This window comes from Alosa sapidissima, chromosome 13 (assembly GCF_018492685.1).
Source record: "Alosa sapidissima isolate fAloSap1 chromosome 13, fAloSap1.pri, whole genome shotgun sequence".
Classification (NCBI taxonomy): domain Eukaryota; kingdom Metazoa; phylum Chordata; class Actinopteri; order Clupeiformes; family Clupeidae; genus Alosa; species Alosa sapidissima.
Genome location: NC_055969.1, coordinates 11,713,926 through 11,738,942, shown reverse-complemented (window position 1 = coordinate 11,738,942; position 25,017 = coordinate 11,713,926). Strand labels below are relative to the sequence as shown.

Below are 25,017 nucleotides of genomic sequence, written 5' to 3'. Positions count from 1 at the left end.
TCTAGGCTACTATGCAATAGCCTATCTTCTGACCTATGAATATTCTCATTAAAACATGCGCCAGTAAAGAAAGCTGCAATGTTTAAGTATAGGCTCTAGCTTACACGGTTGTATTGAAACACCATAAAATGTATGGCATAAATGCCTGTCCCAGATAGGCTTCGCCAGGCAAATTCCGTGTAGGCTATGCCAGTGTGAATATTTTTGAAGAAGATAATATGACTGAAAGTTATTGGTTACCTTTCCAGCATAAAGTTTTATAAAAAAAATTAAAACCAAAAAACATGTCTTCATGAAATAGATTAGGTCTAGGTGATGACATACACTGTGCACAATTAAGGAGACGAATAGGCCTATACTTCAATGACTCATTTATTGTCAAATAAAAGTCAGAAAAACATACAGTTAAAACTTCATTGGGATGTTCTGGAGGTAATTTCACTATAAATTGGCCATTTTTCATCTCCACATTCAGCTTCAAATGTTGTTAAGGCAAGAGTGATCCATATTATTGGCTAGTGTGCAGTATAGTTTTTAAGGACTGTGGTTCTTTCTTTTCAAAGACCACTGTACGCTTGCAGTTAAAATCATTTACAACCATTGTCATTACTCTCCTATTTCAGTAATACAATAAAAAATAATATACAAAAGGAACCAACAACCTTAATTTACGTACATTAAGGTCTGTGAGACTTGGAATTCATGTCTTTATGCAGCCTATTTAACTATGCAAAAAATATCAACATTTTTTTTAATAAAACCTATTGCAACAATGACTTGACAGATATGGCATTAATTATAAGAATGATACATTTTTGTAGGACAAGGCACAATTTAATTTTCCTCCTCTTCAGGACCCGGTATGTTCAGAAGACCTTTGGTTCACTGGCTCTGAACTCGAGTGAATTTCATACAGCGTCCCTGAAACAGAGAGACAAAAGATAATAACATTAGGCCACTCCAGTTGGAAAAAAAAATAAATCAACATTAATCTTCATTTAATTTAGGCTATCTCGTTAAATTAAATAAATGAGACATATGACATGGATGATTCTTTTGTGTCTCCTTAAATAGAATATAGCTGCTGTCAACTGGTCTTTGCAGTAATGAACACTCCTGACAGACCTGCTGTGTCCTAAATTTAATGCTGGTAACTACCAAAGCCACAGCATGCACATCACATAGCAGTATATCTCAGTCTAATTTGTAACTGATGTTGCTACTTCATCCAACAGGAGTGTGTGTCATATGCATGCTATATCACTGGACACTGTTTTGACATTCTGACATTAACGATAATATAGAGTAATTGAATCCATTTGAGAGAACTTTGACTTTAATAGGCAATGAGGAAGGAGTCTTAGAAATTAGGCTAATCATGCGGTACGAAACAAATGGCTTGGCAGTCATTTTGGACCAATCAGTGAGCGCTACACAATGACCAAGCTATAGAGCAGGTACCAGTCTGGGACAAACAGTTTGCTACTTAAGAGCTGATGGTAATTTTGATAGCCTACCACAGATATATGAAGACCAAGTCAGACCAATGGTAGGAAAAATAATCAGGAACAGAGTTTTATTTACAGTGATGCGCATCAAAGGAGAGACAGCGTGACTTAACCTAAAGATCCACCAGCTGCTCTATTAAGGAAATAGTAAGGGTTTAAGAATCATTCCACATTGGCGGGATTGCGTTGGTCATCTCATTTTACGTGGACCACACTGAATCAGACTCTGATTAGTGCCAACCTGGAAATCTGGAGCAGATAGCTACTGACGCAGCCATGCAGAACAGTGAAACACTCCAAAACCATAATATTCCCTCTTATCTCTAAACACATAATCACACACAGATATAGGCAGGGATAGTACAGGAATGGAATTAAATAGCCATGGGCAAATATACACAGATATTGTGAATGGTGTAGCCTACTCATATTGTTATAGGAAATTGTTCTAATGCTATTACTTCCAGAATCTACTATTATATACTGAAAATACCTACTATATTCATTCCACTATCTATCCACTATCCACTTCCAATATATATCCAATATATCCTCATATACCCTCAGCACAAAATGTGAAATAGGCCAAAGAATTTTCTGACAGAGCCTTCAGATACTGATGCCAACACTGCAACATCAATCCTAATAGGCCTATATGAACCCTAGGTTCTGTGCTTCATTGACCCATTCATTCCTCCATGACAACCACTTACTGTCACTTTCGAAAGAAATGCTAGAAAAACATACATTCCTTACTAGCTACCAGTGAGAAACCACCACAAATACAGATTGACAGTCAGCGAGCCCAGGGTCAAGATGTCAGCTCTTCCGAGGGACCACGGACCATGTCCCTTTCCCCTACCTCGTTCATTACCGCCCCGTGCCTCGCTCGTTAGTGCCTTCAAGTGCCCTGACAGTGCGGGGCACATCTCTGAGTGTAATGACACTAATGGCTGGAAAACCAAGAGGGGAGACCCGCACGGGGTCATGTGGCCCACTTAACGACCAGCAACACGCGACCAGCCGCGGCTCCTCTTGGGTCGGCACGTGGCGCGGGGAGGTGCACGCTGGGTAGAGGGGAGCGGAAGGTGCGTGTGCTTGAGGTGGGGGTGGGAGTGGGGGAGCTTGGTGGCCAGGCCAGAGGGCAGCTTGGGAGCTGTCTCCTTCCTCTCATGCCACGGCAGGGCCTGTGTATAGCCCACTCAGGACTCATCATGGTGAAGGAGCTCAAGTGCTGGAGACAGCACTAGAGAGGTACACGTGATGGGGGATGTTGGGGGGGGGGGGGGGGGGGGGGGGCGGTTACAGTAAGCACAGTAACCTTCTTCTCACTGGAGACTGGACCACATCAGAGATGGGACACGGTTCAGTGAAGGCAATTATCTCACAAAGTGCCTGACACTATCAACAACGGACACACGCTCTATTTGTTATACATGGTTAGATGAGTACAGCTGAATACTACACTGTAAAGCAGAGTGGTGAGATTGATGCCATTTGGGTCCTCTTGAGAAAAATCAAACAGCAGCTCAATTAGATATTGATGAACTTAGAAGAGGAAATATATCTGATATGGATGGTATTAACAGATGCAGTGGTAAATCCTAGTTAAGGTCTCCTCCACACTGTAGCTTAAATGTTTATATTTTCTATTGTTGTAGATGTAGCTCTGTAGCTTAAATGTTATTCTATTGCTTAAGTCCCTTTGGATAAACGCATCTGCCAAATGAATAAATGTAAATGTAGCAACTGTGTCACAGTATGGTAAGGCAACTGCTCAAAGACTGATATCACCCCACTCCCATCCGGGAGGCATTACACAGTCATTATTACAGTCTCTCCGCACCCGGACCAGCAGGTTCAGAGGAAGCTTTTTCCCTGCGGCTGTCCCCCTACTGAACACTAACTCTGCTCCTTGGTGACCACCCCCTCTTACCTTCTAACACCCCCCCTAACCACCAGCACCTCCTTGCCTGTTGAGCTGACCACAGCCATGGGACCGCTTGACAGGGAAAACAAGGGGGTGGAACCTCCCCATCCCACCCATAGGATTCTATTTATATACAAAATTGTAACTACACTTATACATACCATATTCTACTACTACTCAATCTTTTACTACTAGTATAATGTTACTGTTAATACACTTCACATACCTGTATATACTGTACTTATCTGTCTATATTGTTCATACAGCATATCCATATTTACTCTGCTTTTATAATGTTATTGTTAATACACTGCACATATCCTTACTGTAAACCATGCCTCTTTCTTAACTGTATAATGTCAACACTGACTACACTATGTCATATATTGTTTACACTGCACCGTCTGTCTCTACTGTTCACAATTGTTACCCCCTCTGGTAGGCGTTATAGATCTATACAACCCAGCACCACCAGATTTAAATGTAGCTTCTACCCAAATGCAATAGTTTCCCTAAACAAATGTAGCTAGACAAACCCAGTCACTCACTGTCACCTCCTGCACTTCAATACTCGCACTTATCTGATCACTGCTCTTTTACTGTTTTTATTCTGTTTTTATATGTCCTGTAATGATTATTTATTGTATGCACCCAGTGGAGAAGCGCTCCTAATTTCGTTGTATTGTAAAGTACAATTCAATTCAATTCAACATTGCACTTTTCTGCTTTTTTGCACTTCTGGTTAGACGCTAACTGCATTTCATTGTTTCTGTACTTGTACTCTGCACAATAAAATTTAATCTAATCTAATGTTTCACCTGGTCCTCTGCTGTTGGTCTCATCACAGCAACCCGATGGTACTGCTGTCGTATCAGTGCAACCATAGCATCAAAGCGTCCCTGCAGAGGATTTAGAAAGCACATACATCATAGTCTAATCACTTTGTGTTAGTATGCATTTAGTTTAGGGTGATGACGGAGAGACAAGAGGAACAATGGTGTGTAGTTCTTAGGTGTGTAGCCTGTGCTGCTTTGTCCTGTTTGTAGAGTGTCTACACAAGAATGCAAACATTTAGGCAAGAACCCTCTTAAGCTGCCTGAAACATTCAACACTTCAGTTAAGAGAGCTGAAGAGCTCCAGCCTTACACTGCTACACTACAAAAACAGTTCAAACATTAAAAATATACAAGGACATTCACAGCAATAAAAAAAGGGGGGTTACAAATGAGAATATATCAGTAGACTAAATTCAGGACATTATGAAATATTGAAGACAGATGTAGGCCTAGTGCAAAATTTAAGTAGGCTAATTTATTCAGAGACCCACAAAGGCCTACGTGTACATGACACCCTGCTGCTCAGGACTACACATGCAAATGTTGTGTAGTCCTTCACTGTTCTGACCTAAGAGGTACATTTTTGGGTATGGTGAAAACAGCAACTTTTGTCTTTGCAGGTGTAGTCTCACCTTTATAGGAGTGTACCATTTGGATTGTTGAGGGGTGTGGTGTTGATATGTAGGTGGAGGCCTGCTGGGAGGCTTCCTGATAATGGGCTCTTCCACTTCCTCGGGCATGGTGACTACAGCATTTTTGGCTTTCTCCAGTCTCGCCCCCTCCTCTGTGGACCCTTTATCTCCCCAGCGGACCTGAATGATACGGTCATAGGTGTAATAATCAAAACTGGCCAGTGCAAACCCCCAATAATCATCATCATGAAACTGTTTTAGAGCATGATTAAGAAGGGGGCTCAGCACCCCTAAAGTTCTACTCAAAGTTTCACCCCTGGATACACTGTACAGTTTTTAAAATAGCAATTCACAACATCAAGTGAAAACTCGTTCACAACTCATCCAAAGTAATAACTGAAGGTAAGACAAAGTACAGTTAAAAAAAGTTGGGGAACTGCTCACTGCTCCCTGAGCGCCGCTGTAGCAGGTAGCTCATATGTCGGGATTAGTGTGTGCTTCACCTCACTGTGTGAATTCACGGATTGGGATAAATCCAGAGACCAAATTTCCCTCACGGGATCAAATGAGTATATATACTTATATACTTATATACTTAAAACATGTGAAAACATTGAACTTCTGCACTATGCACACACCAAGTGACCTTTCAGATGAATCTCACCTCCATACGTTTGATTCCTCCTGCCCCTCTACCTCCATAGTACGATGCGTCCACCATGGGCCACTTCTTCTTCGACTCAGGCTCTTCCTCAGGCTCCTGAGGGAAAATCAGATTAATTAGGTGCCAGAGCAAGGTCATGGATGGACCTTATCATTCAACAGCTCACCACCACATCTGTGTTGAATAACAGTGTGGTGATTCATTTTTGCAATAGAGCCAGCGGTGATTGACTGGATCACACCCACATAGACTTTCATAAACATAATAACACATTTAAATCACTACATGTGAGTAATTTGTCATTATTGAGCTGTTAGGCGTCTTTGCTCACTTACAGCCACAGGGATGGGAGGGGGGTGAACAGGAGGTGGAGGGTCCTTGATGACCTGAAACGAACAGATTTTCTTCTCAAGAGACCAGAGCTTGACAGCTTGACAGGATTACAATGTTGTGCTTGGAACATTTTATAACATTAATAACTGCTAGAGGTCTGCCCTTGTCTCTCAATAATCAAAAGTCTTATGATATTACTCAGGCCTGCATTTCAAGCAGATCTCCCTTGAAACAACAAGTCTCAAGAGTTTTTGTTCTAATCAAATTGAGGAGAAAATTGGATGTGCATCAGCAAAGCACTCTGACGAAACTGAAAATATCAACTCACGATAGTGCAGCACAGAGGCCAGAACCACCAGAGAAGAGCCAGGACCATCAGCAGGAGCAGAACCAAAACCAGTAGCAACACCACCAGCCCACTGGACTGTCACAAGAGATCAGGAAATGTGCAACCTTAGTGCATGTCATGCCCCATTCATTCATTTAGTTAAGTCATTATTATTGTATCATTAGGAATATAAAAATTTAAATTAACTTTAAACTTAGTTTCAACCAATAGTTTCAATACCATTTCAGAATTGAATATAATTTCTTGTATTGAATGTAGTATTAGCACTTATACTTCATGACCATAACACCTTGGTTCTGATGTTAAAAGGACTGCACATAATATCATAATTTGATATAGATTATCAGGGCTTGTGGAAAAGACTCACACAAGTAGTTGCATATATCGTCACTGGACTTGAGATAAAAGACTGTCCTTTGTTGAAGCTGATCAAAACCTCTATGGATCTACAAACACAAATCAACATTTACATTACAACAATAAAATATGTAGGTGTTTTAGTTACATGTCAACATGTTATTGTTCCTGGCTTGCATGCATAGCATTCCATGTTTGACTATAACTGATGATGTAACTTGTAAAAAAGCCAGTTGTTGTCTCATGGGAAACGTCTCAGTTTCTGCAGAGCTGAACTACTGACAGTAGTTTATATTAACCGTTAACCTCATGGAGCATGGGAGGGAGTGTGTGTGTGTGTGTGTGTGTGTGTGTGTGTGTATGACAGTGTGTGAGAATGTGTGTGAGAGAGGGAAAATGTGGGTCAATTTTCAAAGTTCAGAGTTGTCTCACTGGCAAAGGTATTGCACGCCAGAATATCGCTGCCAAGGCAAACACAAATACAGCAGTTGGTTAAACATTCACCACACACACACACACACACACACATCTACCACAACAACATCTACACGTTTAACTTTGGTGATAATCCTGGGAGACATTTTTGGCAAGCCAACTAATGGAATACTTAACACTGAGATCCCATTCTATTTATGGTGGCATATCAACAGCTGGTGTAGCTGAACAGCCTATTGTACCATCCAAGCACTAAGTAAGTGATACTCACTCTCCGACCTCCTGCAACACTGGAGCTGGACACAGGATGTAATTGTCCTGCACTATAGTTGGTCTCTCATCTGGGAGGAAAGGAAGAGAACTGCATGATCTCGCTGCCCAGAGTCAAACACTGAGACATCATTGTGTGTTTTCCATGCCACTCGAGTCCTCGTGAGACCCGACGGCTACAAGCTACAGTACATAATACCAAGGCTGTTAACACACTAGCGACTTAACCAGATTGCCAGAGGAACAAGGGTGGCCGGAGGCTTGTGTTTTTCTCTCTAACTGTTAGCAAATGATGGCTATGCCATAAGTATGTCCTTAATGTGGTGGGTTGGGTTCAACCCCCCAAGGCTATATGCTGCACTCTTAATAACCTTGATTTACAGCCATCACATTCCCCTACTCATGCGTTATTTTCAGGGCACGGTCAGGGGACAGTGCTGCGGAATGACAGAGGAATGCGTTTGTTGCACTCACTGTAAGTCTGGTGATTGACAGTGAGGGTGCAGACCACTCCCTCTGGGGTCCTCCCCCGGGCGAAACCGTCTCCTCGGAGGACAATGTTGAATGACTCTGCAAGCACAACATCCATTTTTTTCAGTGTTGTTAAGAGTAAGCTTGGAATTATTGTTGTTATTGTTACAGACCAGTTCAGTCTCTTACCATTCACACAAACACTGGAAGGCTCTATTGTGTAAGGTTCTGCACAAGATTTCTTTAGAATCTATAAAGACAACAAAATACTTACATATTACATTGCTGTTATATGTGATTATAATATCCATAGACATGGTAAGTTAAATTTAAAAGTCACATCAAGTAAAATATATTAAAGAGTCTCTTTTAAAAACCCTAAATATAACTCAAGGCCAGGCTTAATTTCTGTTTCCACAAACAAACCCATGCAATATTGGCTTTGTGGTTTATCACGGCCCCCTTACCGAATTAACAATGCTTTTAAGTGCTTGGAATCCCTCCAGCACGGGAAACACCTGATCTCGACTATCAGCGATGTCGACAAGCTGTGGGAAGGAAAGCAGAGAGTCGTTTGCAAGCAAGTCGTGACGGTTCACTTCATGCACTGACTTATGCATACTTTACAAACAAACACAGTGTCAGTCCCTCTTGCAGCAGGCCAGATTATGCTTTCCTGCTGTGGGCATCCAAGACTGCTTCAAAGAGCCCAGAAACACAGACAGGATGTTATGCGGGTAAAATTCAATTAGATGGTAATATCTAAGTTCCTGCGCAGTCAGTGGGAGTAGGAACAGCCTGCTACCATCAGGCAGTGAGGAAATATCCTGCTGTATCATTCATATCTACCAATAGTATACAAATCGTGTTTAAAAAAAAAAAAAAATAGGGTTCAATCAACTGCCTTAAAATGCAGACCACAATATTTTAAAAGTGTCAGCGTAGACGACATCACTGGTATTTTACATTTTTCTGGTTGAATGAACTGATTTTAGTATCTTGCAGGACAATAGGTGAAGTTTCTAGCAGTATCTTAGAGTTACATGTATGCCATATCTGGTGAGCCATATCAGATACATACATTACTGATGGAAAATACAGACCTGATTTGCATCAAAGTCTTTCACACCAACACAGTAGACCCTGGCACCAAATGATCTGGCATTATTTGCCTGTATGAGAATAAAAAATATTAATATGTAATGCAAAGACCTGCACCAAAATGAATACATATTTTTTCAAATCACTATTTTTGTGCCACATTCACTACGGTCTACAATCTCCACTAACAGAGGTTGAAAGACCGGAGTTCCAGCATAGGGTTTAATGGTTTCTACAGCCAAGTCATGTCGTATTATTAGGCAGGTGCAAACCTATCAGTGTGGTTGAATAGTGTTGAACTGTGCTGGCAATGGCTACAAAATGAAGCTTGCCAAATAACAAAGATAAGAATTGATTTAGGTTGCCAACAACATTCTGTGTATGTAGTTAATCTGTCTGCAGCCATCACCATTTGAAGTTGTATGTGTTTCTAGGACTGGGCAGAGAAGCTGACAATGTCCACTAATACAGGAAGTAAGACTTTGGATGAGACAACCAACCGGCCAATGAACACATCATTGCACCCATTCCACCCAAACAGTTCTGCTACACTGAGCAAAGTCATGTAACTGGAACGATGGGAACGCGCAAGGCATGATTTGTCATTCTTACGTTTGAGATGGTGTCAGTGTTGAAATGCCAGTGAACCAGTTATCAGCTCCTATCAGAACTATGAAGCCCAGAAGTGGAAAGACAACTAGAGATGATGAAAAGAGGCTTTCTAGCACAGAGCCAAGTCCACTCTACCTGCTCCACTGTGAGCTCATAAGGATAGACATCCAGCTTTCCATCTGTTAAGGCAATAATGATGCTGGATCCCTTGGTGGTTTGGGCTTTCATCTGCTCCAAAGCCTAAAAAGAGATATCAACTCATGATAAGACTGACTTGGAATATATATTGATTAGAACACTAAAAACTTGCTGATAAAATCATTGGCATATTTGTTACATTTAAGGACTGAACAGTGGAAAGACTAAAAAGATGTGTTGGCTAACACATCAGAGGAGAGATGATGCTCCATTCCATTCCATTATATCTTCCATTATATCTTTCTTGGATAGAGATTACCTTAAAACTACAAACTCGGGCATTTTTGTTTGTCCTGATGAGCTTGTCCATTTTACCTTCTTCATCCCCTCGTGCATGTAGGTGTCTCCGGCTGGTTTGACGGCACTCAGCTCACCCAGGCCTTGATCTATCTGAACTCTGCAAAGTTATAAAATGAGGTTCTCTCAGGGCAGGAGTAATGGACGGATTGGAGGAGTTCATGTTAGTGTAAAGTGATGTGCAGTGATTGTGTATGGTACACAGGGGACATTTGAATAGGTTTCAAAAGGCTTTCTGGCAGTCTAGTGAGTGTGAAGAGATGAGAGAAAGATAGATAGAGAGAGAGAGAGAGACAGAGTGTGCGTGTGTGTGTGTGTGTGTATGTGTGTGTGTGTGTGTGTGTGTGTGTGTGTGTGTGTGTGTGTGTGTGTGTGTGTGTGTGTGTGTGTGTGTGTCAGACCGTACCTATCTCCTGTTAGAGGTAGTATAACTTCAGCGCTGGAGGAGAACACTATATAAGACACCCTCATTCTGGGGCTGAAACAAACACAAAGACATTAAAGTACAGTATACCGTCCTGGGAAAAAGCTAAATTCATATTGTATCATTTTTGTGTCACAGTGAGTTATGGAGGCCAAGTTGATATGTTAAATTGGTAGCTACTATTACTATAAGTATACATCTCAAACACTGTGGCTTCAACAGCATCCACAAACCTACAGTTATTCCCTAAAGAAAACATCCTGGAACCATATTTGAACCATATGTGAATTGTTGCACCGGCAGCCTGCCCTGGTCCCTAGCCACTACCGCTGCCATTACAGCACCCTTTACTAGGTCAAGCCACCAACGTTTCTGTGCTGGGCAGATGCAGACATGATGTAGTGCCCTGCTTGTGAAGTTAAAATAAGTAATCCACAATTATGTTCAAAATAGGCCCTTGAATGTGCTACCCACAGGCCGTCACACAGAGCTCCCTGCTGTGGAGCACTGTGGTGGGGTGTCCAGGGCAGAGAGGCTTTGTCATTAGATAACACACGGAAGCAGGCTACACCACTTCAATGAATGTTTAACCAAGCCTCAATCAATGAAACTATTAGCACAGCCACCACACAGACATACTCTTGCAGGTGAAACATTTTTATAACGATAAGCTCATTGTAAGTACTTTTGTTCATGTTGAAATTGACATTATGGGATGTGTTTTAGTATTATCCGTCATTGGATCATACAGAGAAACATTCACTCTGGCTTAAGCCTTCCTCCATCACTGTCAACCGAGACAACCTTGAACCTGGGGGTTTGTTTACCTTACAAAGCGGTTGGTCAGCTGTTCAACAAATCCATAGATCTCAGCCCAGTTACCGGCTACACTCCCAGACCTGCAGCAGAATGGAGTCAGAGAGTGCTTTCAGAGACTAAACAGGTCTATATAAGGATTCTGGTGGTGGTGGGGTCTTCAAAGGGTCCGTTAAATAACTAAAAATACCATCTGTAATCACATAGAGTGTGACGTCCAAACATTCAAAAGTGATAAACACACACACCACTTTTGGATTTCTAGGGCACGGCAGTGTAAGCAGAGTATGAGTATGAATGTATGTCATGTGAGGGAACTTAAGCAATAATACCGACATAACAATATCAGTTGAACTGTGCTGGAGAGAGTAGATGTGTATGTCCTTGTCGTGTGTGTGTGTGTGTGTGTGTGTTTGTGTGTCCCTGAGTCACTGATACTCAAACAGACACACACACACACACACACACACAGAGAGAGAGAGAGAGAGAGAGAGAGAGAGAGAGAGAGAGAGAGAAGAGAGAGAGAGAGAGAGCTCTTAAAAATAAATTATCTTGTATTCCAACATAAATACTGCAGATAACAAATTATAGGGTCAATCTTGTTTGTGTATGAAAAGCAGTAGGCTAAGTTCAAGATTATTAGATACACTTACCTATCCAGCACAAAGTAGAGATCAAACGCTCCTTTACAGGAGGCATCTTCGCCTTTACAGAAACTGTTCAAGAGAACTGCGCATAACTGCAGCAGCGCGATATGTGACCAAACTCCACTATATAGCTTGTCTGTTCTCATACTAGTCTGTAAAACACAAAATTCTCACGTTTCTTAAAAAAAAAACAAATGTATTTAGCTAGACCAGGCGCACGATTAGAGAATGCCCTTAGTCACCTGCACAAACAAATGCGCAAAAATATAATACTTGGTCATATTCGCGCCTAAATCTAATAAATCAGGTATAAAACATCATAACGCATGATTAGTTCAGTGGTAACATATTACACTCCAAAACATTCTTCAAGACGAATACAGCCAAGAACATTTCCCTTTGACAGCTGCTGAGCATTCAAGCAATGAGCATGCGCAGAATAACGAGCGTTGCTTTTATTTCATTATGGGGCAGGACAACCGTAAAATTATGGGGTTGGAAAGTTTAATGAATCCGCCATTAAAATTTACTAAAACAAACATTTTGTCTCTAATGCCTTGATGTATTGGCCAGTAGACTAATAATTGTTAATTTAATTTGAGAGTTTTTGAGTCTGCTGCAAAGCTGTCCAGTCAGCGAATAAAACAATGCCCTGCCGACCTGTTACACGATAATATGGATATAAACTGTTGTACTCCGCCTGTGCAACGGCTCGAAAAATTGATAACGTGGGTAGTGGACAACGTGCCCGGGACAGTCGAAGTCAGAATCGTGCATCTATGAGGGTGTGGCCTCCGTAGCCCGAGGGATAAGATTCCGGACTGAATGCGTAATAGCGCTGCGCTTTCGCCGCAAGCACAACGCTGACCTCTCATCGTTAACGCACCACCGCCCATCGACGTTGGAATGACTTATTTGACAGTAATGAGAAAGCCTCGTATTGAATCCAGCCAATCTTCACAATGTTTTATCGGGCAAATGAACATCCCACTAGAACTTCACCAGTGCATCACTGACAGCTACAAGCAACTGACAGCATCCATGGGCTAATGATTATGACACACCAAATAGTCTGGATCTGAAATGAGACCGTTTCAGTTGGTTATGGTGGTTGCCATACATGTGATAAAACACATTTACTTATGACTATAATATTTTATTGCCTAATTATGTAAAAAACTATCCAGACCCCTGATACATGGTCATGTTATGTTTTCTTTTATCTCAGTATGCAGGACAACTGATGTCAGTTGACAGGTTCACTTTAGATGTGGGAGGCGGAGTCGTGTCATATCTCATTAACCAGATTAGGGGCTGAGATTATATTCTGGGTCTCATCGCACCATCACAGGCCATTTCAAGGAGCGTATCTGTCAGACCCGAATCCTGGAACCTTTCGCTCACACATTCACTTCTTCTTCAGACCCGTGGCTCCTGATAACATTTTGGCAAACTATCTGTTGTCATGGTAAGACTATAGTCTACATATTTCAACTTACATTTGACTTTTTGTGTTTGTCATAGTTCATAATAGTAATACAAGTAATAGCCTATGTTTTGGAAGAAAGGGTTTAGATTTATTGTTTTCAGATCAACCTTTACTGGTGTTCCAAACGGACTTCACTGAATTTGCTGATGTTAATACATGGCTGTGTTATAGCAGAAGATGGATGGAACCAAACTGATGAGGAAAGCAGACTCCTATGCGGCGGATCGATGGATCACGGATATGTTAACGTCTGTCTTTACCAAAACGGACATCCCAGTAAACACGGTTTTTGGGCCTTGTGATTTGAATCACTCATCGCTGTATGACAGCATTGCATTCATTGCTCTGAAATGTTCGGACAGAAGGACCACACCTTACATGTTGAAGGTATGTAGGCTAATTGTTTTAGTTTATTTGATAATTGACATGTAAGTCTTGTACAGGAAGTATTTTTTATTCACGTGAGAAAAATAATTGTGTTGCCTGAGGACCAGAGCCTACATACAAACAAATGAAATACTATTTGCAAACACCAACCACTACAATTAACTCTGTAGATGCAGCTTCTACTAAAGTAGAATCATAATAAATTAGTACCATGGCAAATTTATGAAATATTCTTCTCTAGCGAACACCATACTTGCAGTCAATTCAGAGGTTGACGTGGTTATTTTCTGTGGGCAGGTGGACATGTCCAGTGCTTCTTCAGAGAGTCCCTACTGTCTGCAGCTGGTTCAGTCTGCCAGAGATGCTGAAGAGCAGAACCTGGAGGCATATGTGAAGGATGGACAGCTGTTCTTTAGGGCTCTTAGGACAATCCAGCAGGATTCTGAACTGTTGGCATGGTACAAGAAGGACCTATCCCAACTACTGAGTCTCATCTCAACTGAGTCTAAAGGTGAGATTGGGTAGAGAAGTAGGGGTATTGTAGACACTCCAAGGACTATGTTGATTTACTTTTTTAACTTTTTTAAATGTTTGAAATAAATAATAATTACAATAGAATTACAATAATATATCAACATTTTTCATTTCAAATACAAATTGCATTTATCTTTTTTCTCACCAAATTCTCTTGTTTTTGTCATTCTTAGGAGTTCCACCCTACATGTGCCCTTTCTGCAAACAGGGTTTTCAGTTTGAGTTTCCACTTCTGGCGCACCAAAGATTTCTTTGTAAGGAGAGGTTTTTAAGTCTTACCTCCGACAGAGTTTCAAAAGAGAGCCTGCACTCTAAAGGGGACAAACCTGCAACAGACTTCCACAACCTAGCACGAGACCTGGAGAATGGCAGAGCTCCCTCAAACAAGATGGAAAAAGGAGGACACACCAAGAGAAAGCACTCAGAGATGAAGGGAGAAGGCAGGGATGAGCATTTGTCGTCTTCTGCATTGCAGGGAGACCAGTCAGTGAAGAGAGCGTGCATTCAGAGAACTACCGCTCAGCTTTGCATTCCAGTACCACATCGCCAGACTATCTTAGGCAACACCAGCACCGTCAGGAGTGCCTTTGAATCCCAGCCAAGCTCAAAGGAAAGTGCTCATGGAAAAAACGTCATGGGTTCTGAGGGTCTCACCCAGTTGAACTGCAAACCTAAGAAGGAGCTGATAGAAGCATCTACACCCTCATCTCACAGTGATGCCAGCTCCACAAACAGCTCCATCCACTCTGGAGAGGAGGAGAGGAAGAGTGCCTTTGTCCAGCCACCCAGGTCCTTCCCCCAGACCCACCCTATGGTGATGCCTCTTCCAGTGGGTCTCCCCCAACTCCCCATCTCTGCGTCGAAGCTCCAGAGCACCGTGTTGCTCCAGGCCTCAATGCACAGGCAAGGGTCTCTCCTCCTCAATGCCAGCAGGGCCTGGCCCAAGCCCCTGGCCCCGACCCCGGTTCTCCGAAAGTCCGCCGGTGCGCCCCGCTCGCTCCTCTCCTACCCACTGTCTCCGCTCTCCCCTCTTGGCCTCCCGGCGCAGAACTGGTGTGCCAAGTGCAGCATCTCCTTTCACATGACCTCCGACCTGGTGCACCACATGCGGTCTCATCACAAGAGGGCGCCCTTCGAGGAGCAGGGGGCCAGGCAGAAGCGGGAGGACAGACTCAGGTGTCACATCTGCCAGGAGTCTTTCAGAGAACGCCACCACCTCTCCCGTCACATGACCTCTCACACATAAATAAACCTGTTTCCAGGGAAATAAGCCTCTCACACATAAACCTGTCTCCATGGAAATGAGCCTTTTGCTAAGGATCTTCAGCCCATGCATGACGCCATGTTGCCCAGTCACAGTAGCATGTTTAGGTACTGAGGGGAAAGAATTTCTCTGTCAATTTGCTTGCTTTGCAATAGATACAATGGACTTGCAATATTCATTAATGCATGGATGGACTTTGTATTTATTTTTGAAAATATTTGACTTCTTCATTAAGTGAATTCTTAGGCAGATATTGTTTATAATTTGTGATTTGGATTTGTATGATTCAATGACACGAGTGGACATGAAGTAACACTCAATGGGCAAGTCTCTGACCATCTTAACCACTAGATGGTAGTAGAGTACTATGAATGATCACAATTGATGCACATTGACAAACAGCTTTTTTGAGGCCCTTTGTACTGCCACAGGGAGATACAAATATATTTTCATATTGTTATGTATTATCAAATGTCATTGTATCACCAAGGCACTACAAGCAATGTCAAAGTGTTTTTATGCTTATCTTTTATGTTGTGCATTACTGTGATAAAGAAGTCTTGGTTTTTTATACAACACACTCAGGCTTCTGTTTTTAGTCTGTTTATTACAAAAATATGAACTGATGAGACAATTAATAAAGCAACTTCTTTGAGTACCCTAATATAAAGTCTCATAATCTAAAATAATGTCATGATGAAAAAACAAACACATGATACAAAACGAAAAAAGACAATATCAGTGCAGACATGATAAAGCCAGAAGAACAAAGCTTATCAAAGTGTAAGTAACGTTTTGTATAGACCCCACCGAGAGGGAAGATGAGACATTTACTATTTACCGTGCAACTATTTGGTTACACTCTTAGTCAAACAGTTTGATCAAATCTTCGCTCCAGCACTCACATATACTTTATCAAATACTTATTTCACAAGGTAGTGTTATAGCTGTAACAGGACTGTAAATACTCAGGTTAACATTCAATAATTGGCACTGTAGGAAATATTTCACACGTCAGCATGATGAGATTCACCAAGTCCATGTTATCACCACACAGTAACACACTGAAAATGACATGACAAAATAGGCATATTTGACCTCATCAGTGTAGAGCATGCCTACCAGCAACATGCTCTTTATCACAACAAGTAGAGTTACGTCTGTACAAATGACTTGACTCACCAAGTCAGGTCAAAATTAGCTTAATGGAGTGAATACATTCTTTTATGACATCTTCTCAAGGTAATGTTGAGAACCCAGTCTCAAAGTCTTCATTGTTTAGTAGGGAAACATATGTGTCCGTATTGGAGGAGTGTTTGTGGACAAAGGTGGAGTCCTTGGTCCTAGTTGATGCTTGTCACTGAATCCAGAGTATGAGACAGCTGTTCACCATTGTCTGATCACTCTTTAGGCCCTGTATAGTGATGACCTGTATTAAAAAAAAAAGCATAATACATCATTAAATATAGCGGTAATATTATTCACCAGTATGATTATTAGCAATGTGTGGGTAAATTATTTATTATTAAGTGGTTAATAAAATGCTTAATAAGCAAATGGAAGTCATATGAAGATCCTCTCTGAGGGACATTAGCACAGTACGTACCTCAGGGACCTGCGAGTGTCTCTCTCCATGTTGTTTTCTGGTCCCTCGCTTTCATAGGAGGCCAACTGGAGCTCTAGGATAGATATGCAGCCATAAGTGACGACAGTCAACGACCTCATTCCCCCCCATTTGCATTGCTTTTAAGTAAGGGGTCATAAAATAAGACCCATAAATCTATGCACTTTTGGGACTGGTCCATATGCGATTCTTGTCAACAACAGTCATAAATTTAACAGCCACATGCAGAGAGTTCAAAAATAGTAATTTGGTGATATGGAGTTTTCTTAAAAACTGTATAAAAATGATATAAAGTAATTAGAAGGTATGTACTTTTTGTTGGGTCTAAAACCTCTTCAGCCTTCAGAAAATACTATGAATTCAATGTAACTGGGCTGTACAGTACTGTATTTTTGGTAATTTGTATGAGTCTTCATCAATTCTGCATGAATTAAAAAAAGCAAGATATTCTGTAAGAAAACTATTTGGATTAGAATCTGACATAACTCTACTTATATGCATTTTTGATCAGCGAACGACAAGTTCAATGTGAACAGCACAAATATGAGTAAACGTGAGATATTGATGTCCATGCACCAGTGGACTGCAGGGAACCCTAGGGGGCAGCATTTCCCTTCATATGCAGCACACCAGTCTTCACATTCGTGTTTACAGTTCCCATTCCATCATCTTACAATATAAAAGGTAACTAAATCAGAACTTGCTATTTACTCTAGGCAACTTCATACAGCCAGATAGGTCTCTGAACTTTGAAACAGTCCGTGGAAGCTCACCTTCGTCGCTGAAGACGGGTGTATTGAAGAGGTACTGCAGGGTCTTCCTGTCTCTCTCAAACGGACATGCGGCCAACCGCCATGACAGGAACTCGCTCACTTGTTTTGCCAGCTCCCAGAATTTCTGTGAAAAAATCCAAATGGATTCAGAAATGACATAACTACTTGCCACGTTTATATTTTTTGGACATGGACGATGAAAGTGTGCTACTCCACAAATGTAAAAGCAATAATGTAGGCCTACAATGTTAAACAAATCAATTAATTTTCTATGTCATAAAATCTTACTAACCTCAAAATTAATGTGACCATTAGGTAGCCTGCTGGCACATCCCTCATTGAGGAAATAGATGTCCTTGATAAACAGGCTGAAGAATGGAATAACAATCTGAAAAGGACAACAGGATACCACTCTGATTAGAGACACTGCTAGCATTAAACATGTGGACAGACACATTGATTAGATCAGCAACATCGCAACCACGCAATGAAGTTAATCATTTCAAAGGTTCAAGAAGTCAACAAAACACACAAGTCCCAATGTTATAAAGAGATAATATGGAACCTATGTTTCCATTCAACTAAACTTTATGTCTGAAGCACCTTCAGACATATTCTTACTAAACAACATTGGGCTATATGAATTTAATTAAAATGAATACAAGAATCGAGTCTTGAGTCTGTACTTGTGCTTTGGGTGCTGTTGAGCATGTTTGCCTCTCACTTGCCTTTTCTCTGCTGGTCTGAGCGGAGAGGCACCTCTGGGTGGCCCCGCGGAGTGCTGTGCGGTAGTTGTAGAAGTTACTGGAGGGGTCCATCTGATGCTGCAAACACAACAGAAATGTCAGACCTTTAATAAAAAATGGCCGCAGGAAGCTTTATATCAGAACACCATGGACCGACTCAATCTGTCTTGAAGCGTCTTACCTCCAGGATGTCAAATTTAGCTGTATTGACTTTACTCCAAGTCTTCTTCAGTCGGGACACTGGGCTCATGTTCATCCCAGCTGTGGAGAGAAGACAAATGTCAGCAATGATCCAACCAACTGAACAGAGACCAAAAGAAACTGTGCAGGTGGAGTAACAGTAATTGTCCAGGAGTATCACCACAAGGGGGTGGTATGCACACTATTACTAACTATCAATGCATGGTGAAACTGAGGACATGCATAAGGCTGTTAAGACAAAGCTGTTAAGATCAAACGCTTACTGATAATGGCCATGAGGGAGTTGAAGTTGCCAATGTTGAAACATTCTCGAGCCACGTCTATGAAGAACTCCAGTATGCGCGCTCTCTGCTTCTTTTTCACAGGCTATAAAAAAAAAAAACACAAGGTTAGATATCTGGGATAAAGCAAACAGGCCAAAAAAAAAAAAAGAGAAAAAAAAAAAACAAAACAAAAACAGTCTATGGTCGTCAAATAGAGCAGAAATAAAAGAGTACTCACAGTGCAGATTTCCGTAGCCACTAGGTAGCTGAGTCTGTTGAACCACTCGATGTACGCCTCCAGGTTACTTGCACGGCGCTTGTTGAGGTAACTCTGCAATATACATAAAAAAAGACCCATTCGGACTCAGTGTGCTTGCCAAGTGTGGTCTTAATTGAGAGGGATGGAAGTGACATAGATATTCATCTCTCATCCACTCTCCCCACAGACATTTCTCTTCGTCTCAAAGCACTTGCTTGTCCCCAGTCCCCGGCCAAATAGGCTGATGCAATTTAAGGAAGAGATCACATTCTGGCTTTCTCAACCAGATCACTCAAAACCCATTTAGAGTCTCTTGCATAACCAACAAGTAGTAAATTTGTGGAGGACACGAACCTTATGGTTGTCCTTAGGGCCTTTCAGGGCAAACGCGTAGACAAATTCTTCAGGGCCAATATAGCTCAGTCTCTCCTGTAAAGACAGAATCATTTTTTTTTGTTAAGCACACAACACAAATTCAGGTCAGAAAGTTCTGCACAAAGTTTTCCCCCCCTCAACAACTCTGCGTTGTAACTAAATGTGCATGTTATTCCAACATGCGATCCATGTGGTTATTTTGGCTCATGTTTCTCCCAGCTTTTTTATGCAACCACTGTGAGAAAGTAGGACAGTGTGTTTCCACAAAATGTCCTTTATAATTCCGTGGTCAGCCCCCCCAAAAAAAGTCTGTGGTCAGAGTCTGAGATTTCAACCCAAGGAAAGAACATTATTTTGTTTTGGTGCCTCACTCAGATCAACAACAACTATCGAATGATATCTCACAAAGCACATCCATGGAGCCGACTGAAATAACCAAAAATGGAAGGACTGATCCAGCCTTGTTGTTGTTGCAGACATGCAAATAAACAAAGCAGGAGACATTTCAACGGTTCAACAGATGTTAGCTATTTCAGAGCCGGAATAATATTTGAGAGTATCTACTGTCTGATATTGGCCTCAGACCCAGAGCTCAATGGTTTTTATGAACTTTTGAGCAAATTCCTAATTCAGTGGAGAAAAAACCCTCACCCTGCCATAGAACACTAAGGTGGATCATTTCAATAAACTTAAGCTTTCCCTTGAGGTGCTGGCAGTCAAAAGACAAAGGCAAAATACTTTTCCTGGGGAAAGATATCTGCACAGCACGGATGTGGGTCGTATGACAGAACGTTTGGCAGTAATTGTGAGGAGCTGAGGAACTGCAGATGTCTCCTCTTTTTACTTTAATAATGAAACTAAAAACATACTTTTGAATGCTTTCTATAAAAACAGTTTCTCTTCCTCCTTCAAGCACCAATCTCACTTAAAGATATGTTCTGTCATTCTGACAAAAAGCCATCACACTGGTAATCTGTGACTGTGAAGGGAATCCACACACAATAAGAGGAATGGAAACAGCACGGTGCTTTCCAATTGGACATGCAGTTTCATGAGCTGAATTCCAGGTAGGTATTGACATTGAAAAGGGACAGTCCCTTAGTCCTGCTCACCATCTCAATATGTGTGAGCTGCTGGGCCAATATGAAGGGGTCACTGCACACGGTCAGCACGTCCTCCCTGCGTGCCGCCTGTTGCTTGGCCTTCTGGGCAGTCAGCTTTTCCGTTGCTGGGGCGCTGGTGGTAACCAAGGACTCTTCGTACTGGCCCAGGGTGGTGAGCTTGCGCAGCAGTCGCTGAGTCATCCTCTGCATGGCTCTGCGTGAAAGCTGCCCACACACACAAAACAAAGAGCACTTCAGCACCAGCCAATAAGGGACTTACATAAGCATGATGAGATCAGCTCCAGCCATTTCCATCAATATAGAAATGATTCCATAGCCCAACTCCTGTACTTGACCAGAGATGAGATCACCTACTTCAGTAAAAGAAGAAATCAAGCGATTTTTCACATAGTGCTACACTCTGGGGGCATGAACATGCCTGAAACCTCTAACTGTTGGCTGCAGCAGGTCGAGGTAAACTCTATGTAAAACCAATTGTTTTCGGGGGTACTCGGTGACCTCGAGAAATGGAGATCTATGTGAAAAATCGCCGGAAAATTTCTCCTTTAACCAAATGAAACAGGATGGTGCCATCTACTCCAACTAAATATTCTCTGTGATGGAACTGACATCATCCCCTCCACCATCTGTCAATCACAGAGTAAAAGGCAAGGTGAGGTCACTCCACCCAAGTAGTGATGGTGCAGGCACTCACCTCATCTCCCAGGGCCAGACGGTGAGTGAGATCCTTGATACTGCGCATCATTCGCTCATCCCGGAAGTCGTAGGGGAACGTCTCCGTCCACTCGGTGAGGAGCTGAACGATCTTGGGCGCAATCTCCCTGATTCTCCTCTGAAGTTAGGAAGGCCAAAGGAGAACAGTTGTAAGATGGTGAGATGGCAGGTATATATAATATAGACATTCAGGTTCTTGTACAGCCATTTATTTCTACACTCTGACTGCATAGATACCCATGTTCTACCGAGGTAGCCATTGTGCCTTCACTTAAATGTCATTCTTTCTGTCTGTTTGTATGTCCATCACATCCTTGTGTGAGTATCTATCCGTCTGTCTGTGTGTGTGTGTGTGTGTTTGTGTGTCCATCACACACTTGTGTGAGTATCTGTCTGTGTGTGCATGTTTGTGTGTGTGTGTCCATCACACACTTGTGTGAGTATCTGTGTGTGTGTGTGTGTGTGTTTTCAATACCCTGTCAATCTGTGGGTCAGTCGTCCTGTGCTGCTCCAGGCACATGTAGCACACTCTGGACATGACCTCATAGGGGTGGAGGAAGAGCCGTGAGCTGAGCAGAAACGTAAAGATGTAGGACCTCTGATGAAAGGAAAACACAACAACAGCAGCAGAAAGACGTCAGATGACAGGTCAAACAGGTTGAGATGGACTATTAATAGACTAGTCCGCAAACAGGGAAACCAAATGGGCAGTCTCCGCACACTCACATCGGGGAAGTAGTCCACTGTTGGTACGAGATGCTGGATCAAAGCCTCAAGTGACCCCGACACAAGGCTGTTGTCATGGTAACACAAGCCTCCGTAGACGGTCTCTACAGGAGTGTAATGAGTGCTGGTGTTGCTGTAAGGGTTGGGGCTGAACTTGCCAGCGTATGGGGTAGTCTGGGGCATGGTGTCCTCCTGGAAAGAAAACATGACGTTACACCTGTGACTGCGAGCCCAGTTCTGAAATTCCCCAACTTCCTTGTAATTGCAACTGTAAATTCCCCCTACTTGTCACATTATCAATTCAGTCTCAATGCAGGTTCTCCAAGATTCATTTGCAGATGTACAGGACAGGGCTCATTAACTCTTTAAAGGGGGATTAGGAAAGTCCCTGGATCTAAGGATTTATAGGAGATCTATCTTCAAGACAACACTGAATAAAAACAAGTTTCCCATACCTGCTTATGGCATAAATGGACATAATATCTTGTACTACTATGAGTGAAGCAGCCATACCTAGGTGATAAGTGGTAGGACTTTTATTTCCTCTAAAAAGCCACAATGCCCAGCAATAACACAGTCTTCCCAGTGTGATAACTAGATTAAAAGGATCTTATTATTGTAGCTGAGCAAGCCTATGGCCCAAGTGTTGCACGCCAGCATGAATCACTCTAACCAGATGATCTAATGTAAAATTTGACAGTTCAATAACAACGCACTCCGCATTCCTCATTTGCCTCGCCTGGGCTAAACAAAACAGGTGGATAAACGCAATACCAACGCACGACGGTGGTATGTAAAGTCACTGGAATTAACCTATGGTCGAGTTATGTCCGTTTAACAACTTCCAGGAAACAGATAAGAAAAACAGACCTTTCGCATTTCCTAAGGCCGTTCCACATGCATGGCGTCAAAGCAGCAGTGGAAACGCGCTTTCATAACACTATCAAAACATTAATCCAAAACGCTCCACCAACAACCATCGCCTCAAATAGGCTACGTCAAAACGGCAAAAAGGTATGTAGTAGACACTACTGGCCGAGCTAATATTTTCATGAAATACCTCTACTTGATCCAAACAGGTAGGCTAGGTCCGGGACCAAAGAGCGTTAAACCAACTGTGGTGCGTTGATTTTCGAGTTCTTCAGCACGTAACCTATCAAAGACGTAAATGAGACTCACCAATAAAAAGAAATATCCAAAGAAATATCCAAGGTAGGCTTCTTTGCGGAATATCCACTACACAGATGACTTTACACACACCAGTGTTAACGTTGACGATAACTTAGCAGTTGAAGTTACACCGCGTACGTGACTTATCGTTTCTTTCTTGCAGCCAGGCTATAAATTAAGACGCGCAGAACGACTTTCGGTTGCGCACATCAGTGTGTTGCAATACATACGTTGAATCTGTTAAATGATGACAGCAATAATTGCTGAAAATTATCACTGCAACTTCCTAAAGTTCACATCCATTGTGCTCGACCACGCTACAATTTCCAGTTTGAAGAGAAGATCAAGTCACAAGCCCTATTCAAACACTCGTAAGGGACAACCGGGAAAGACAACCCCCTCCCTGACAAAGAACGAACCAATCACTGACAAGAACGTTAAAATTGAAATATCCTGGTAATCCTATTGGTGGGTCTTCTATCCATCAACTCGCACAGATTCCATTAATTTAGTTTAGGTTCTGAGTTATGATGAAAAACTTTCACGTTTATATTTGTATGTTGTATACATTGAGTCACATCTGACTGCAAATTATGCCTGAATATATTTAGTTCTTTATTTGTTTTAATCATATTTTAAAACTTTTTATGCAACACGTAGGACTTATGCAACACGTAGCATATCAGCTAGGGTTTGTGTGTGTGTGTGTGAGAGAGAGAGAGAGAGAGAGAGAGAGAGAGAGAGAGAGAGAGAGAGAGAGAGAGAAAATTCATAACTATATCTCATGGTAATCATGACAAAGTATACTATTCTTTTTTTTATCTGAAAGAATTACATCAACATTCAAAATATCAATTTAATATGCTCTCTGAAGTTCCATTACAGAATGTATCACATACTGCACAGAGAAGTGAAAATGTTGACTATGAAGTCACAAACAGAGGTGTGTCCACTTCAGATGATAAAGCATTTGCGCAATTCCATCTCAGCACGCAGCCAAACAACTCTGTGTTCCTCGGTGCAACATTCCCTGGGGTAAACAAGAGGCTGCACTTCTGACCTTAACAAGAATAAATACAGTGTGCTCTAACACACATCGTGGGTGTGGCTGTGCGCCTTCAGCACTGGAGTGGGAGTTTTGTTATATAAACACCATATTACATCAACACTGTGATTTGGCAGAGCCGGATGATGGTTTTGTGGGTGGCGTTTTTGTTCGGGAGGCTGTCGACTCTTCAGTGCCTTCAAGAATAATTCACCCGCTGTGAGCCTGCGCTGCCGTGTGAGCGCTCTCACCCACTCCTACTTCAGGACACCTGAAAAACGCACGCGGTCAGTGGAGAGAGGCTTCCGGAAAAGGCTTGTGCTCGTTATAAGCACTTGTTGGGTGAACCTGGGATCATATTCCTCCTACAGTTCTCCCGCCAACAGGGCCCTCTCCTCTCTGAAGAGGCTCTAGGAGAAAGTGCTTGGGCCTTAGATGTAAAC

General features: G+C 42.0%; 3 protein-coding genes across 3 annotated transcripts; 1 reads left to right on the top strand and 2 right to left on the bottom strand.

Moving 5' to 3' along the window:
* Positions 1-354: 354 nt before the first annotated feature.
* Positions 355-12,320, bottom strand: antxr2b (ANTXR cell adhesion molecule 2b). Its single transcript, XM_042059312.1, has 17 exons — positions 11,887-12,320; positions 11,245-11,316; positions 10,400-10,471; positions 10,012-10,093; positions 9,634-9,738; positions 8,889-8,957; positions 8,253-8,333; positions 7,975-8,035; positions 7,789-7,884; positions 7,316-7,385; positions 6,620-6,698; positions 6,232-6,327; positions 5,906-5,956; positions 5,571-5,666; positions 4,907-5,086; positions 4,257-4,337; positions 355-921 (listed from the first exon to the last, which is right to left on the bottom strand). The coding sequence occupies exons 1-17, from the start codon at positions 12,024-12,026 to the stop codon at positions 883-885; spliced, it is 1,470 nt and encodes a 489-aa protein (XP_041915246.1). The 5' UTR covers positions 12,027-12,320; the 3' UTR covers positions 355-882.
* Positions 12,321-13,546: 1,226 nt separating this feature from the next.
* Positions 13,547-16,004, top strand: si:dkeyp-41f9.4 (PR domain zinc finger protein 8). The gene is made up of 3 exons (XM_042059886.1): positions 13,547-13,756; positions 14,054-14,267; positions 14,464-16,004. Exons 1-3 carry the CDS (start codon positions 13,547-13,549, stop codon positions 15,534-15,536), a joined length of 1,497 nt encoding a protein of 498 aa, XP_041915820.1. The 3' UTR covers positions 15,537-16,004.
* Positions 16,005-16,144: 140 nt separating this feature from the next.
* rasgef1bb (RasGEF domain family, member 1Bb) lies at positions 16,145-23,882 on the bottom strand. The gene is made up of 14 exons (XM_042059313.1): positions 23,539-23,882; positions 22,360-22,551; positions 22,109-22,231; positions 21,614-21,751; positions 20,908-21,123; positions 19,775-19,849; positions 19,400-19,492; positions 19,162-19,264; positions 18,879-18,958; positions 18,680-18,775; positions 18,244-18,339; positions 17,952-18,075; positions 17,161-17,233; positions 16,145-16,983 (listed from the first exon to the last, which is right to left on the bottom strand). The coding sequence occupies exons 2-14, from the start codon at positions 22,540-22,542 to the stop codon at positions 16,962-16,964; spliced, it is 1,422 nt and encodes a 473-aa protein (XP_041915247.1). The 5' UTR covers positions 22,543-22,551; positions 23,539-23,882; the 3' UTR covers positions 16,145-16,961.
* Positions 23,883-25,017: the final 1,135 nt, after the last annotated feature.

Excerpts from the sequence above, each read along its gene's own strand:
- antxr2b (XM_042059312.1), bottom strand. The coding sequence starts at position 12,026 with ATGAGAACAGACAAGCTATATAGTGGAGTTTGGTCACATATCGCGCTG. Across the intron at positions 10,472-11,244 it reads CTGACCAACCGCTTTGTAAG|CCCCAGAATGAGGGTGTCTT; the intron begins GTAAACAAACCC and ends TGTTTGTTTCAG. Across the intron at positions 5,957-6,231 it reads GGCCTCTGTGCTGCACTATC|GTCATCAAGGACCCTCCACC; the intron begins GTGAGTTGATAT and ends TGTTCGTTTCAG.
- si:dkeyp-41f9.4 (XM_042059886.1), top strand. The coding sequence starts at position 13,547 with ATGGATGGAACCAAACTGATGAGGAAAGCAGACTCCTATGCGGCGGAT. Across the intron at positions 13,757-14,053 it reads CCACACCTTACATGTTGAAG|GTGGACATGTCCAGTGCTTC; the intron begins GTATGTAGGCTA and ends TTCTGTGGGCAG. Across the intron at positions 14,268-14,463 it reads CATCTCAACTGAGTCTAAAG|GAGTTCCACCCTACATGTGC; the intron begins GTGAGATTGGGT and ends TGTCATTCTTAG.
- rasgef1bb (XM_042059313.1), bottom strand. The coding sequence starts at position 22,542 with ATGCCCCAGACTACCCCATACGCTGGCAAGTTCAGCCCCAACCCTTAC. Across the intron at positions 18,076-18,243 it reads ATGGTCACATTAATTTTGAG|AAATTCTGGGAGCTGGCAAA; the intron begins GTTAGTAAGATT and ends ATTTTTTCACAG. Across the intron at positions 16,984-17,160 it reads GACACTCGCAGGTCCCTGAG|GTCATCACTATACAGGGCCT; the intron begins GTACGTACTGTG and ends TTTTTAATACAG.